Source organism: Mustela nivalis (genome assembly GCF_964662115.1).
Source record: "Mustela nivalis genome assembly, chromosome: 1".
Classification (NCBI taxonomy): domain Eukaryota; kingdom Metazoa; phylum Chordata; class Mammalia; order Carnivora; family Mustelidae; genus Mustela; species Mustela nivalis.
Genome location: NC_139020.1, coordinates 110,418,371 through 110,436,317, shown reverse-complemented (window position 1 = coordinate 110,436,317; position 17,947 = coordinate 110,418,371). Strand labels below are relative to the sequence as shown.

At 38.4% G+C, this 17,947-nt stretch overlaps 1 protein-coding gene across 6 annotated transcripts in view; it reads right to left on the bottom strand.

The window, feature by feature from the left end:
* CCDC50 (coiled-coil domain containing 50) overlaps positions 1 to 17,947 on the bottom strand; it is a 69,981-nt gene that overhangs the window by 28,134 nt on the left and 23,900 nt on the right. For all 6 annotated transcript variants that reach the window (XM_082694694.1, XM_082694695.1, XM_082694693.1 and 3 more), the window contains exons 2-4: positions 14,798 to 14,860; positions 13,134 to 13,260; positions 8,236 to 8,326 (exon numbers count right to left, since the gene is read on the bottom strand). In XM_082694694.1, coding sequence (XP_082550820.1) covers positions 8,236 to 8,326; positions 13,134 to 13,260; positions 14,798 to 14,860 — 281 coding nt within the window. The remainder of the gene's footprint in view (positions 1 to 8,235; positions 8,327 to 13,133; positions 13,261 to 14,797; positions 14,861 to 17,947) is intronic.

Here is a 17,947-nt window from a genome sequence, read left to right as displayed (position 1 = left end):
TTGATTCTGATTTAGCTTTGCATTAAGAGTACTACTGTCATAACTGAAGAAGAGAAAATGGTATTCTTTCTGTCTCCCCCTTGCTTCATCTCCAGGCAAGTTTTTAGCGGTTACTGAGTGATAAATAACATTCTGACCCTGCCCCTAAAAGACTACCATCATCATCTGAAAACAAAGGTATGTGTAAATAATTATAATACAATTAAATCATAAATGCCTCAATAAGAGGGTAAAAATACCAATGTGAGTATGTAAGAGGCAAGTCTTATTTCTGCTTAAGTTAATTACTGCAAGTCTTTGTATTTGCGTTAGGTTTTGAATAAAGAACTGGATTCCAATAGGCAAAGTAAGGAGGGAGAACCACCTCAGAAAAAATATGAATGTTGTATTGGGAACAACCAACAGTCCATTTAGAACACAGGAAGTGGGGTGTTAAAGAGAAAGGTAAGGTTAGATAAACAGTCTGAGACTGGATCACAGGTCTTCTTACACACAATCTCAGTGTGTGTGGACTCTCGAGTCCACACTGCATGGGATGAAGGCTTACTCAACGTTTGAGCTAGAAAGTTACAGTGTTCTGAATCTGAAGCTTACTTCTATGAAAGACCCACAAAATAGCACATAAACTTTGTTCCATGTACACTTTTTTGGACAGAAGGTCCCTAGGGGTTGCCAGATTCTTTTTTTTTTTTTAAGATTTTATTTATTTATTTGACAGATCACAAGTAGTAGGCAGAGAGGCAGACAGAGAGAGAGGAGGAAGCAGGCTCCCCATGGAGCAGAGAGCCTAATGCGGGGCTCGATCCCAGGACTCTGGGATCATGACCTGGGCCGAAGGCAGCGGCCTAACCCACTGAGCCACCCAGGCGCCCCAGGGTTGCCAGATTCTTACAGACCAAATATGCAACAGCATTCACTTGTGAAAAATAACAATCCCAAGAAGTTTGAGGTGCCTACTTTATATTTATAATAGGGAATATAAGAAGTGCTCAGATGTTGATATAAATTTTGAACCAAGAATTCATTATTACTCTGCCTTTTGCAATTTTTTAAATAAGTCAAAATGAAGAATATACTAGACTGGAAGGCAAACTTCAAAAAAATTCATCTGAATAAATGAATTACTTTCAGGTCAGTGTAGAACATTATGGATGTGGCAGCTAGGTAAATCAGCAGTGATTATCCGCATACTCAGCTTTTAATGTTTATCAAAATGGCCTTACAAATCTGACCGTATGTTAAATGAATACCTAAATTCAAACTCATGAATATACTAATTAACATACTGTCTTTAATGGATTTCTATGCTGGAAGTGTCTCATAAATTTTGTGCAAGATATACATACCTTTCTACCAATCAACTACTTGATTGTCTCTCTCTATATATATGGTCATGTATCCACAAACACATATGTACTCATCTATAGATATACATACATATTTATATCTACATAGTCTATATATACATATAGATGTCAATTTATATACATATTACACACATTACCAGTCAGTCTTAAAGTCAAATGTCTTGCTTGATTCCCTAATGCATCATTTTAGTAAATCTGTTACCAGATATAACCCCTGTGCCAGGTTCATTGTATTAGGTGTCTTATAAAGTAATATATCAATCAGTTCGAGAGAGAGAGAAGTAGGACAGATATCTTGCTCTCCCAAAGCTAGTATTATTATAGTAGAGTTTCCCAAATCTCTATGCTTATTGCAAAATAGGAAGAAAATGCAAAATTTTCCTGAGTTATCATGTTTACTAAGCACCTAACACTATAAATGGTTTGCTTTACAGAAATTTCCCTTGCTGTAACGGAGTAAAAATATAAGGGAAAATTACCAGGTCCAGCAGAAATGATTAAGTTAAACTATGCTTTAGAGACCTTATAGTTGCCCTCCCGCTACTGAATTTTGTCCTAATGGATACACAGTAATAAGCCATGTTCTCAGTGTAAAGAACCAGGAAAGAAATAAGGATGATGCCACTTCTTGCCTTGCATTATCTAGTCAAAGAAAGTGCTCTTCATCAAGGAAAATAACTTATGGGCCTTAGCACCCAAACCTGTTGTTCTAAGCTCTCAGCTCTTTTTTGAGTAAGCTTCGACTGGGTGAGAGGAAAGGCTGCCCATACTTGATGAGGGAAAGGATCAGGGCCCCACTGACAAGTGACTGCTGTGTGAAGAGCTACAGCTTCACCAAGTGCGTGTCCCTCCCCACGTTCTAGCATTTCTGTGCCCTGCCTTCAGGAAGGTGATTTCAGGAGAAAGAACTTCCCCTGAAACAAACTGAAGATGACAATTAGTCACAATGCTGTGTGCAGCTTAGTCACCCATGACATAAACAACCTCCTTGGTCCTCCTCAGCTTCCTTCCTGTTAAAGGCTGGTCTGGAAGAGCATTTCCAAAGTTCTGTTTCAGAGAACACCAGTCTCTGAAGGTTCTCCAGAAAACACAAGGCACTGAATAGAAAGCATACATTACATCTAACTCTTTAAAATGCACCTTCACCTACTTTAAAACTTTGGTAAAAGAAGCCTGTTATCTTCCTATAACAACCCAAATATACTCAAATATACTCAAATATAACCAAATATACTCAAACTTATTTTGAGAAAGACGACTTTAACATAAAAAGCATAAACTTTATGGATTTATTGTTTCACAAAATATAACTTGATAAAACAAACCTAAAAGAACTTATAAGCCCTTCTGAAGTCAGCTTCAATTATTTTTTAATTATCATATTAAATCAGGTAGGCTTAATTTGCACTAATGTATCAAAAAAAAACCACTCCATAATTAGATTTCCTGGTAAATACATTTATTGGAATAAAAATTCTCCACTGTATCCAAATCTTGAAAATGTGAAACTGTGAGTACAAGACAAAACACAATTAAGGATCTCTAGATGCTAGGAAAAAAGTCATTTTAATAAAAGCATAGTTTTTTTTTAATAACAAAATTCACATTTTATTTAAGTTGAAATAAACTATACAAAATAGATTTTCCTCACCAAAAATAACAGCAATATTTTTTGTATTATTCCTAGATAAAGCACAAAACACTTATTTTTGTAGGCTTTCCAAATTTTGTTTATAAATCAAGACAAGGTAGTGGATATAGTCATGGAAAAAGACGAAAACAGACAAATCAGTTGTCAGTATGCATGGCCTCTGATTCTGCCTTAACCATGAACAAAGGTGTTCAACATATACCTGCTAAAAAGCTTATGAAGACTAAAAACACAGTTTTACTGACTGCCTTCGATGGGCTAAATATTCTCCTACAGACCTGTAGATAAACAGCATATATGGCCAATATTCTCAAAGTTCTTACCTATTAAGTTTTAGAAGCAAAATTATTAGCATAATTTAAAACATGCAAAGGTAAGTGCCCTAAGAGAAGCATTATCACAAACAAGGTGTAGTGGAGCCCAGAGGAGCCTAACACATCTTTCCCAAGTAGATGACAAATTACTAAATTACTGGGGCACTTGGGTGGCTCAGTGAGTTGAGTGTTCAACTCTTGATTTTGGCTCATGTAATGATCTCCAGGTCCTGAGATTGAGCCCTGCAGGTTCCACACTCAGTGGGGAGTCTGCTTGGGGTTCTCCCTCTCCCTTCCTTCTGCTCCTCCCCTCTGTTTATATTCTGTCTCTCTCTCTCAAATAAATATATATATTTTCTTAAATTACTAAACTATTATGTTGGATTCCTTAGGCTATTTTTTTGGTTTATATGACTTTATATTGGCATCACTTCTCCCTGAAAGCTTCCACTTCCATTCCTCAATGGTAGTAGGTTTCAAACTGAGGAAATCTTTGGCATAAAATCAACTGAAGAAATCTAAAAATGTGATTGTCAAATGATCAGTGGAAAGAAAAAAAAGAAGAAAGAAAACCATTCTATTATATTGCTATACTTCTTTATCAACTAGCAATTATCATCTAATACAGTAGGGAACTCATCATACATATAATCTTTAGAAGATGTAAGACTGGAAAACAACATACCAATTCTATGAAGTAAAATTATCCGTATGACCAAGATAAGAGAGAATTTTCTCAACTAAAAACCTTCCACTCACTCCCCCCTTTCTGGGCATATATGTATAATCTTATTTTTATTTTTTTTAAAGATTTTATTTATTTATTTCACAGAGAGAGATCACAAGTAGACAGAGAGGCAGGCAGAGAGAGAGAGAGAGGGAAGCAGGCTCCCTACTAAGCAGAGAGCCCGATGTAGGACTCGATCCCAGAACCCTGAGATCATGACCTGAGCCAAAGGCAGCGGCTTAACCCACTGAGCCACACAGGCACCCTGTATAATCTTATTTTTAAAGTACCAAAACATAGGGCTTTTTTTTTTAAGTAGCTAAAATGTACTGCTATTTGAGCTATGCTCTAAATATTAGCAGCTTACATAAATACTCTTTTAGAACATGAAATTCTAATCATTTTAATAATCTTACGAAAAAGTACTATGGTTCACACTAGATTAATTTTTAATGTACATTGGTTACTTAGTCTGTCTCTGAACAGTTCATATTATAAATGGTTTCAAACTGTTGGACTAGTGCCACAGACTTTTCATAACATGGTCATGCTAATGTTTACTTAAGCAAACAAACAAAAAAAAGTTTTGCCCTAAAATATTGCACATTAACATATATTTGGACCTAAGTTCAAAAGACACATATGTATATCTATAGATACACACACACAAACACACACATATGCTTAAGAGTTTTATTTAAAAATAACTTCAATCAACCAAACACACATTCTTTAGCTTTATGAAATGACAAATGCTTATGTTGTAACCAAAGAGAATGATCCCAATGGAATTAGCTCACTTTTTCTTAGTTACAAACTCATGCGGTCCAGTATTCCCAAAGGCTACAACCCTGCTTCAACAGGGGCCTAAGGAGAAATGCAACTACTATAGTGACACTATGTAAAAAAGTTTAAAAAAGAAAAAAGAAGAAAGGGGCAAAGGAAAGAAGGGAGGGAGGAAGGACAAGAGCAAAAAAGAAAGAGAAGGGGGAAAGTAGGGGAGAAGCAGAAGAGGGGAGGCTACAATACTGGTAAGAATACTAAAGATCTTTTTTTTTTCCTTTCTTTCATTCCTTCTTTTTTTTTTTTTTTTTTTAAATTTTGTACATCTGTCTTCCTGCATGGAAATGCTATTTTCCTTACATCTGTGCTCTGTTAAAAAGCACAATAAAATTATACCAAAACAAAGCCAGATATGGTAATTCACCCACATGGAGTTGTGTAACTTCTCATGTATAATGCTGTTCAAGAAAAATCCTCTGCCCCAAGAGGAAAGAGGCCTTGGATTCTACATCTGGTTGTTTGGGGGGTTATAAACTACGGAAGAGAGTTGAACCCAAAAATCTGAAAATGAGATCTGGATGAAAATCAGAGAGGAATTTTCCACAGCCCTGCTTACATTTAGTAAGAGCTTACTAGCTAAGCAGACTCCACAAGGAAATAGAAGAGCACAGACAGAGAAAAAATTCAAAAAGAATTAGGACAGTTCATGAGTAACAGGCAATGTTTTTTTAAGAGTTGGGCAGAAACCTTCCACTATTATCTCATCTCAGTCTCAGTCTCCTCTGCGAGGCACAGGGACGAAAATAAACAAATATGCACTATCATACATCCTTCAATGACAAGCTTTACTACTGCACATTTTATTCATTTAATATTAATAACATGCCAGTCAGCTGACAGTCCTATTTTTTGATAAGAGAAAATCTCGGCATGGTAGGCATCTTCTAATCTACGGCATCAGCTGGAAAATCAAAGAAGCTGAATGGAGTATTTAAGGCTAGTCTTAAGAAATCTCCCAACTGGATTTCTCCTTTAATCTCTCCACTGCACTGGGGAATGGGGGCATCAGAGCAAGTAAAACGGCACTGGAAGGCAACCTAGCTGGGAGACCTATTAAGGCAAAGAGATGCTTGAAGATTGTTCAGATCACACCAGACTGGAATACACTTAAGCCTGTTTACTCTCCCCCTTTCTAATTTAACACACATCTCTTTTTATAAGAGAAATTTTTGTTATAAAGGGCCAAGTGGTGTGGAAACGACTGGTAAGAAAGTAAAAAAGAAAGAGAAATTATTAACTTACTATGTCCCAGAGGCCTTACATACACGATCTCACTTAAACCTCACAACAGCCCTCCAGAGTATGTACCATTATCACGGCTTTTCCAATTTGAAACCTGAGGTTCCACATCGTGAAGTGAGATTCTGAAAGTCACGGCTAAAAGTTAAAGAGCTAAGATTCAGACCCAAAGCACTCTAACTCCAAAGTTTACTTGTTTTCTGTTGTGTCACAGGATATCTGTGTCAGAAGTGGTCAGTCAGGGAACCTGAACTATACAGACCTTTCTCTGGCATCTTATTACAGCTGGGGACAACTCATTGATTTCTTCAAGTCTGTTTCTTCATCTGAAAAAGAGTTAATTACTAAACTGCTTACTTTATCTAGTATTACCACAGGACTATTTATTGTGATTGCTGTTTAGATTCTACATGCCTAAATAAAATGTTTTGGTTTCTCTTTCTTTCCTATTTTTCCTGAATGGGTGGGGGGCGTGGGGGGGTGGACCATAGGACACCAGTAGCATTTATAAGAAGCCAACTCCATTACTCTTATTTTTCAAATAGAAGTTTTCCTGTTTAGAAAATATAATCACTTCTTTCAGTTCCCAGTTTCATCCCCAAAGCAAAGTCTTGACTATAGAGAAGTAACACATCCTGTAATAAGAAAGAGTTCCTGTGTTGATAACAGGAAGGATAAAAAGCAATCCTTAAATCTTACTTGCAGTTCTGATTATCGTAAAATCATGGTTTGCTTCTTAAAGAAACAGCTAAATACACACATACCAGGTGTCTCATGCTCACCTGGCACAGAACAAGGGGTCTTACAGGAACAAAGATGGCTCTGTGGGAGCAGCAGTATATGCAGGCTGGTTTACTGGTGGCCCTCATCCCACCTATTTAACAGGGTGATCACATGTGCTGGTACCCAGGACAGGCCCCGTTTATGTAATTATTAATAGTGCCCCCTTTCAGCCCAGAGAAGTAGTTGAGTATACATATAATAAATCATATGGCCATTCTACTCTTAAAATTATAAATCATTTTCTTCCTTAACATAATCTTAATCTGTGGCCAAAAACAGCACAAGGAAGACACAGAATCAATACACACTGAAAAGGAATTGTCTGTAAGAAATGCTAAAAGTCCAACACAAAGTCAAGTAACCATTAACTGCAAATTTAAGACTTCTTACCAACAAAATGCTATTGCTACTTTTAGTCATTTTTCAGCTGGAAAACAATACAATTTAAAAATACCTACAGACTCAAAAGGATGGGTTGGTTGTTTGAGGCAGCACTCATAGGAGGGTGAAGCCACGAATGACGTAGAGTGACAGTAACAGTGGCTCCCAGATTCTCACAATGACACCCCTGACTCATGTTCAGCCTGCACTCGGATCTGCTTTCTCTCTTTCTCTTTCTCTCTCTCTCTCTCTCTCTCAAGACTATAAGAATAGCCCATAGATATAGAGCCTGTACTGGGTCGAATAATGTCCCCACAAATTCATTCTTACCAAGAACCTCAGAATAGGACCTTATTCGGGAAAATGGTCTTCACAGATGTAATTAGTTAAGAGAAGATCATACTAGACGAGGGCAGGTCCTCAATCCAATGACTGGTCCCCTTATAAGAAAACAAGAGGACACAAAGATACAAGGAAGGCTATGTGACAATAGAGGCAGAGACTAAAGGGATGCAGCAACATGTCAAGGAATGCCAGTGATGGTCAGGAGCCACCAGAAGCTAGGAAGAGGCAAAGACGCATCTTTCCCAGAAGGTAGCAGGGCCCCACCAAAACCCTGATTTCAGATTTCTGGCCTCTAGAACTGTGAGAGAAAATATTCCTGCTGCCTCAAGCCATCAAGTTTTTGGTAATTTGTTAAAGCAGTCCTAGGAAACTAATCCATACCTTAGGTTGAATTATCATCATTTTTTAAAATTTCACTGGGTTATCAAGGGGTAATAAACAGTGGTCTATGGAAGGGAATACGTGGACTATGCACCCCAAAGACGAGAGCTCTGCTGCCCATCCAGCAACCCTACCCTGGGCCTGTGAATACTGAAAGCAGCCCTTCCTCTGCACTGGAGTGGAGGGGCGTTATCTAAGTTGTACCTCATCCTTCTTCTCCTGAATGCGTCGTCTCTCTGCCTCGATAGCCAGCTTCTCCTGGATTTCCTGAGCAATTTCACAGTCTTGTTGTTCACTAAAAAACAAAGGTGAAAACAGTATGAATAAAGAAACTAAGGCATGATTTTTCCTAAAAATAACATAATTTATTAATACTCACTTTGAGCCCATGCACACTTTTTATTTTACTTAAACCTCACGAGAGTGATGAAAGAGATTGATATCACCACATTTTACGGACAAAAAAGGCGGGGCCTAGAATAGTGAAACCATTTCTCTAAGATCAGAGAAAATAAGTGGCAGAACAAGAATCCAGTGCTCAGACACTACAGTGGAAAGTCCCATGCTTTTTCTACATTCCTAAATCACCTCACCATACTGGGGCCACCCAACAGAGAAGCAGGTTTTCTCAAGAAGTGTAAAGGAGACAAAGACTGAGATTAATGTCCACAAATATCCAAATACAGATATGGAACACATAGAAAAAACTTGGGAGATAGCTCACTAAATGTCACTGTAATCACCTGGGGTGCTGGTATGACTTTGAAATTATTTCTATAAATTTTTAAATTAGATGTATTTTTCAGTTTCACTAATACTTAAAATTCCTCCCCTGCTTCAGTTCCCAATAGACACCTCTTTGGCTGATGCCAGTTTCCTTAATACTCAGGCTCCTAAGAAAATAAAATGTAATACCATGGCCAGCACGGATTTTGTTTGGGTATTCATGCATTCAACAAAGATTTAAATAACACCTTCTATGGTCCAGGCCCTATGCTCAACACTGCGAATACAAACATGAGGAAATCTTTACTCTGCACTCAGAGAGTCACAATACTTTTTGGTGAAAGAAACAAGAGAATGACTTTGGTGGGAGAAACAGATCCTTTAAAACAGCACCTATAAACTAGCAGTTCAAACACAAAATAAGGCTTTAATCTCTCAGAGGTGGGTACAAATGTACATGTCATCTGGCTTTAGGTTTTAAGAAAAGTAAATGGACAGCTCAAAACTCCTGAATGTGATGGCTCTGGACACCAACCTTTATACAAAAGTGTTGTGAGGAATAAAGACCAGAAACATGCATAGAGTTTACTATTTAAAAAGATGCTGGAATAAACTTACATTTGTGACTCATGGGTACAGTTTTTTTCCTAAACAAATATATCCTTTCATTGTCCCCTGCCAAGTAAACTTAAAATATTCAGTAGGGGAGCCTTGGTGGCTTAGTTGGTTAAGTGTCTGACTCCTGATCTCAACTCAGGTCTTGATCTCAGGGTCCTGAGATCAAGCCCTGCATTGGAGTCCATGCTGGGTATGGAGTCTACTTTAAAAAAAAAACAAAACATACTCAGTGAGTCTCAGCCTTGGTGGTATACTCTGTGTTTAACAAATAGCATTTTCTAATTCAAAAGTGTTACAGAGGGCAATAATCCTGCTGCCATTGAGGAATTAAAATCCATATACTCTCTTCTGACGAAACTGAGAGGATAAAAATTATTCTGACTATTCTATATGGAAATGGGTCACTTTCAACTTGCCTGGAAATAGCTGTAGGAGGAAGATGTGTGCACAGATGCAGGTTTGTACACATGTGGTGTGCACATACAAGTCAGAAACAGAGGGAAGAGAAACATATCTTCTCATGGCAATTTATCAGCTATAAAAGTATTTGGACTTAATGACTTCATCTTATAGGTCTAATATTTTAGGATTCTTAACCACTCAAACCAAAGAACTGAAAAGAAATAAAAACCTACTCAGAACAATTTTTATTTATATATCGTCTTTTCATTTACTCACTTCTAATAATTAAGGATCATATATAAAATCATGGTCTTAGTTTTCAAAGATTTCTCTACTAGGATCTCCCAAACTCATGTAAAATCTGTACAGAAGTTAGCAACTATTAATTATATGCAGATGATAACAGATGGGAAGAAAGCAGAAGCTCAGCAAAGAAGACAAGGCCAAATCAAATGTTAAAGGTACCAAGTGACACAGATGTACCTCCTAATATGGACAACAGCCAAAATATGGAAAGAGCCCAGATGTCCACTGTCAGAAGAATGTATAAAGAAGATGTGGTGTACACATAACACACTCACACACTCACACACACACACACACACACACACACACAAAGGCACAGGAAGACTACTCAGTAATTAAAAAGAATGAAATCTTGCCATTTGCAATGACTTGGATGGAACTAGAAGGTATTATGCTAAGCTAAATAAGTCAATCAGAGAAAGACAAATACCACAGGAAATCACTCATATGTCGAACTTAAGAAACAAAACAGATGAATATAGAGGAAGAGAAGAAAAAATAAGACAAAAACAAAAAGGAAGGCAAACCATAAGGGACTTTTAACTATATGAAACAAATTGAAGGTTGCTAGAGGGGAGCTGGTTGGGGGGAATGAGGTAACTAGGTGATGGACATTAAGGAAGGCACCTGATGTGATGAGACCTGGGTGTTATATATAATTGATGATTCACTAAATTCTGCCGCTGAAACTAATACACTATATGTTAACTAAAGTGAATTTAAATAATTTTTAAAAAATAACTTAAAAATATATAAAGAAGTGAGGCTTAAGCTGAACCTAGTAACTTCAAATCCTACTTCCATAAAGGACCAGATCCAGCCAATTATACAGAATCCCAAGAAGAAAAATCAAGTGGGAAAGGAGTAGTCAACAACCGCCAAACCTGACATTGGACAGGGACCCCAGGATGCAGATGGAGTGAGATGTTCCAATTCATTAATATTTACAGCATTTCATCCATCCACTGATGTGCAATGTCAAAATTACCAGGGTGTGAAAATCAGAAAAACGTCCTTTCTAACTTACTTATTTCAGTTAGGAATACCTCCAAAATCCCGAAGTCCCAGGCAGAAATATAACACCTGGCTCTCCTCTAATTTAAGACCTATAATCCATCACTGTCTGAATCCTCATTTATATTTAGTGTTTTATCTTGATAATCTCTGAATAATCTCTTTATACTCACTATCATTACCCTAACTTAGGATCTTAAACCTCTGCATCAGCCTCAGAACTGCCCTTCAGAGTAAAGCACTGTGAATCCTGTAAAGGGCAATAACTGAGAACTCTAGAATATTATTCTAGCTCTGGATCTGATCTTCCCTCTGGTTGTGACCCTGAACCTCCACACATCTCAAGTCTCTTTTTTTTTTTTTTTAAGAATTATTTATTTTAGAGAGTGAGTGAGAGAGCAGGGGGGATGGGCAGAGGAAGAGATAGTCCCAGACTCTGCCCTAAGCACAGAGCTCAATGCAGGGCTCAATCTCCTGCCCCTAGGATCAGGGCTTTAGCTGAAATCAAGAGTTGGTTGCTTAACTGACAGAGCCACCCAAGCGCCTGTCAAATCTAATTCCATTGCCTCAAATCAAGCCCTGTCATCTCTTCATTTGACCACTGCTTAACAGTTGCCTCCACAATTCTTCACCAACCTAGCAGCACCCAGAGAAGGCCCCAAAATAAAAACCCCAACAGGTTCTCTGTTGTTTATAATATAAAATCTAAATTCCTAAAAATATAACTTAAGTAACCTTTTGGTCCAACTTTTGACTACTTTTCTGGCCTCATCCCCTACCCAGGCTCTTACTCACACTCTGCAGTCCAGCAGGACTGAACATCGTGTAGCTACCATGAGATTCCAAGTTCTTTTACCTCCTGTCTTCCTTTTTACTTCCTCTGGCTAGAATCATTTTCCCCAGCTATGACTACATACTTCTAATTAACCATCAAGGTTCAGATTAATTGTATCATCTGCAATTGGGATGGTTTTCCCAGTCTCTCCCCTCTTCAAAGGCATGAAATGTATTCTCCAATTCCCTGGGGCTTGTGCAGATTATCTGTAGATTTATAATACTCAGAGTTTTATTCTGAGGCCCTTAAGGGCAGTGTCTACATTTTATTCCTATCTGTGGTCTTCAGTGCCTTTCATGGTAACAGGTATAGCAAGAGTCAATAAGAGTGTTTATTTCGAAAATAAGTAAGCTAATAAAATGATGACTAAAATTCTTTCTACGAGTATTAGAACAAAACGATAAACCATTCCTCAAAATGGCAAAAATGATGGGTTTTCCTGTTTCTTTGGACATGAACTACAGTAAATTAAAGGTCCCTTCACTTCTTCCTTAACCTTTCCTCCTTAAAACAAAACCATGCAGTAAAACCCACCATTTGCAATTTAGGGTTAGGGGCCACTGACAAGAAATGCACTCTGTGAGCTTATGCTGGAAGAGATTCTAGATGTGATCTTTACATTTATCTAACTCTTAAAGGAGGAGACTGAGAAAGAACTTTTGTTAGATGCAGAAGTTATAATAAAAACTAAGGGTATAATTCAGAGCTTTCCAGAAGATTCTCCCTCTCTCTGAAAAGGACGAGGTTTAAGGAAAATAAGAGCAGCAAACATCACGAGAAAAGAGTAAAGGAATCCAAATAATTCCTGAAGTTCTTCGATAGCCAGTATTTCACTGGACTCCCCCAAACAACCTGGGACAGAGATTATGTTCAGATTATGTTTAGGGACAGAGATTATGTTCCATATGCTATAGGGAAGGGATATACACTCAGAGAGGTGGGCCAAATGCCTCGAAGTCATACAGTTACAAGTGTTAAGAGTTCAAACCAGAAGTCACATGTCCCAAAACCAAGAAAGAGTTCCAACAATGAACAAATATTTTCAAATCAAAGAAAACTATGAGATAGCCACTACAGGATTTATAATCTAATAGTGAAAGGCATAAGAGGGATAGACCCAGTCTTCTTCCCTGTGCTGGTTGCTAACTCCACAGAGAAAACCACTCCCAGCATGACTCCCTCCCATCCCCCAAATCCTCACAGGTCTTTGTAGCGCTTCTGGAGCTGAGCCTGAGCTTTCAGATCTTCCTCCTGAAGCTGCTTAGCCACCTGGAGATCATGTTGGACCAAGCGGTTCCGCTGAATGTTCGATGCCAAATGATGCTCGACTGGACAGAAAGATTGAAGAGAGGAATGACAATGTCATTTTTTTTTTGGCTTATTAATACTATGCCTCAGAATAATTTAAGAAGAGCTTTTGCATTAAAAAGAGCTTCACAGGGCGCCTGGGTGTCTCAGACAGTTAAGTGGCTGCCTTCAGCTCAGGTCATGATCCCAGGGTCCTGGGATCAAGTCCTGAATCAGGCTCCCTGCTCAGGGGAGAGGCTGCTTCTCCTTCTGCTTGCTGCTCTGCCTATTTGTGCTCTCTATCTTTCTGCCAAATAAATAAATAAAATCTAAAAAAAAAAACTTCATTTAAAAAAAAAAAAAAAGAGCTTCACATCCACAACTTCACTGTATGCTCTCAATAATGCTATATAACAGGGAAAGAAGAATTCCTCTTCTCATCTCTCCATTAAGTAAAGTGAGGACCACAAAGGTTAAGTAATTTTCCTTTGGTCAAATGGTGAAACAGTCGTAGTACCAGGACTTCCACACATACTCTAAGGCCAAGGCCAAGGCTCCTTCTGCTCCACCAGTTGATACTCTCTTTATAAACTACATTTTTCAATACTTAATTTTTATATTGACATGTAAATGATTCTCAAATTACATACTGTTGTATAACACAGATAACTTAGATCTAGCTTCTATAGATACATAATTTTTTTAATTTAATTTTATTTTTTGTGTGTGTTCCAAAATCCATTGTTTACGCACCTCACCCAATGCTCCAAGCAATACATGCCCTCCTTTTTTTTTTTTTTTTGAGATTATATTTGTTTATTTGACAGAGAGAGATCACAAGTAGGTAGAGAGGGAGGCAGAGAGAGTGGGGGAAGCAGGCTCTGTGCTCAGCAGAGAGCCCGATGCCAGGCTCGATCCCAGGACCCTGGGATCATGACCTGAGCCGAATGCAGAGGCTTAACCCACTGAGCCACCCAGGTGCCCCCCCCCAATACATGCCCTCCTTAATACCCACCACCAGGCTCACCCAACCCCCCACTCCCCTCCCCTCCAAAACCCTCAGTCTGTTTCTCATAGTCCATAGTCTCTCATGGTTTGTCTCCCCCTCCAATTTCCCCCAACTCACTTCTCCTCTCCTTCTCCTAATTTCCTCTGTGTAATACCTTATGTTCCACAAGTAAGTGAAACCATAGGATAATTGACTCTCTCCGCTACATGAATATTAAGAAAAATTCACAATCTAGATATTGCCAGTGCCTGGAAAGATGTTTAGGCCCCTATTCTAGGGGAAGGAACAGATGCCAGATAGTGTCTCTCTCCAATAACATTAGGGTAAAAGAAAAGGTTCACGTCCCTCTACTCCCACATAACCAACAGTCTTCTCCTCCCTGGTAGCTGTCACGCTTCAAAATACCCAGAACTTCACTCTCCACCAGTGACATTTGCCTAGATAAATTCCTCAGGATGGAAAGGCAGTGCAGCCTGGTGACTCTGTTCTCTCCTGCCTCACCCTAAGAAACCTGCCTCAAGCTACCACTAAAAAAGCAGACAGAAGAACAGAATGAGGCCATTACTCACTTTCTTGTTCCTGCAGGCTGTGGGCCAGGGTGTGGTCCTCTAAGACAGCAAAGTCTCGGCACACTGCAGAGGATGAAGGAAGAAAAGCAAACAAGACGCATTGGTAATATTTTAATATATCTTAAAAAAAGAACCGTGTTTACTTCAAAAATTAATTCAAATATTTTAGGATGACCAAGTTTATATCATGCAATGCAAAAGAGTGACTAGTTAGTATCAAGTCTTCATTCACAAAAATCCACATAGTACCTGCTCAGTGCCAAGCACAGGGTGTCACAAAATAATGATTAGCTCTGGTCCCTGGCCTAACTATACTAACCACAGAATCAGAACCCAGAGGTCCAGATATTCTAATCCACATCTATTAAGAGAGGGCAAGAACTGTTACCACAATACAAGAGTCAAGAACGTTCTGAGTACTGCAGCTGAGAGAAAACTGAGTTCTCGCATGGTCAGAGAAGTTAAGAGCAATCTAGCCTTTGCAACAGTCATCTGGGGTTGAGGGGATCCTCTCCCAGAGACTGACATCCTGGCTCCCAAAGGAAAAAACATACCTGTATTAGTCCATCGGGTAGAAACAGATCTCTAAGTCAAGGATAATCACATTCTTTAAAGGGTCCATACCCTCAGACATGAGTTAGAACTGGTTCCCTAGATCTCTCTAAATGTAGAGCTTCCTAGAATGGATCTGTACACCATAAGAAAATGGGAACTTTAGGGGATACAGAAATCTACCCCTAATGTTGTCTTGATTTGGAGATCCAGGCGGGAGCATTCACTGGCCTATCTTTTTAGAAGCAAACAGGAAGAGATGGTCTTGTCTCCAAGGTCCATTCTACCCCAAACTGCAATTCAAACTCCTGTTTCCTAACATAAGCATATACATAAAACAATACTTATGAAGGACTCTTATCATGAAATGTGCTTTTTATTTGTCTATTTGAAGGGCAGTAGTTTAGGTGATACCTTCTTACTCTATTCCAAACACACAACTCAGATGAAAAAGGAAAATTCCTCACAGCCATAAACTACTACAATATGTAGGACTCAGAAAACTACCAGAGGAATACCAGAAGCTATAGATTTCTTTCTGCAGCTTTGGATTTGCCTATGAGGACAAAAAATAAAGTAATACGTCTTTGCCATTCTTAGCACTCACATATGCTGACATACACATTCACGTAGCTCTGTCCCTGAGAAATAATGCAATAAAAAAAGGAGGTAGGTCCTGGACATTAAGGTTACTCCAAAATGGTTTTATAAATCATTTCTATCTAAGAACCACTTGTGTGTTCAGTACAGTTTCTTCTGCATCCACTCTGGTTCCTTCCAAGATGTGCCTCTGTATTCTCTGCACCATAATTCTACTACAAGCTGGAAAACAACCACACATCTAGCCACCTTTGTAAATCAGTAATCAGATGTGCAATTACAGAAAAATTTCACAGCCAGGACAAGTTCAGAGCCTAGATCTTTGCTCCTTCCTTAATCTACTTTGAAGAAAATAGTATAAATGTACTGAGGGTAAACAGCATAAATTCACCACACTACCTTCCCCCTGCAGGCATATTTAAGATGTACAACTTGGCCTTGAACTCTTACCCTCCCACTTCTCAAACTTCCTCCCTCCTATGTTCACTTTCACTCATCCAAATTTCATGCTGATCTTGCCAGTAAAGCAACACCATCACTCCCCTTCATTCCTACTCATACTTAAATGGTCCTCCGGCCTCTTCCCTCTAACCCGAAACATTTTCCCCACAATTTGGGCATGGTAACTAAGTCTCGTTTGAAAACTAATAACCATGTAACTCTGCCTCCTTGCTTCTGAAGTGGACCAACAGAAAGAAACACATTTATCCCTCAACTCAAATACACAGCTGCCTCCCTGACCAGCTGCAAACTCTTCAGGGGAGGGACCTTGTGGGACTAATCTTTGCACCTTCCACAAAATTAGCACTGGATGTAGCATGCAGTAACACTTCAAGAGATATTAACAGGAAAAAAAAATGAAGAAACACTGGTCAACAAAGTAAAAAAACACAACAGCTTGTTGTGAGAGCATCACAGAGACTTGTAAAACTTACAAATTCCAAATTTTCAAATAAAAACTAGAAATCTTTCCCATTCCCATTAAAAAAAAATAGCCTTAGTGATTCTTTTAATCCAGATACATACATGTAAGTATACAACGAATTAGTTTACATTAAGCCAAGCAAATCTCAGAAATATGTGGGATTTTTACATATATAAATACACACACACACACACACACACACACACTCACACTCACACACACACACACACACACACTCCCCCTCATCCATTTTCCTTGAAGAGATTTTCATTCATTCATGAATCTCCCTAAATAAATAAATGACATAGCATGTATCTAGTAAACATACTCATTCAACAAACATTTGCTGAGTTCTCTTTTAGGATAAGTAAATCATCTCCAAGCTATCAAGAAGGTGGAGATGACAAAAAGTACATAAACATAATATAATTTAATAAATGTTATAAAGACCTATTGAATATTCTTTGAGGCCATAAATATGGAGGAGTTATGCTTATTATGAATTGGAGGTAAGTATAAGGAATGACAGTGACTCAGGCAGAAGTATCAAGGAACCTTAAAGTAGCTAAAATACAAAACAAATTTCAAAGGAAGATTAAAATTCTTAAGGGCAAAAGGGGTAGGCATTCTCAGTGAAGAGGCCAATTAACTCTTACAAACCAGAGAAAGAGTGAAGAAGTCATTTCCCTTCTGTCCTTTTACCCAAATCCCGAAACTTTTTGAAAATACAATTCCAGTGAGTCAATCTTTACAAGCTCCCACCCACACAGAAATGCCTGGGTTAATAATACATTCACTAGAAACTACTTGTTTCAACTGTGTCTGGATTGCCTTTTATGTTCTGGTACAGCTTGTGAGTTATTTTTGCGTAAATGCTATTAGCAACAGATGGAATACATACTCATTACACTGAGAGCAGGGATAATACTTACTTTCCTTTGTTCTGTACACATGAAAACAGCTTCTATGAATGACGATATCCCAGACACACATTTTGTCTTGAAAAGTTTGATAACAACAAGCAGCCACAGTTGATGCTGATGGAGCACTCTGTTCATGACAATGTACTTTCA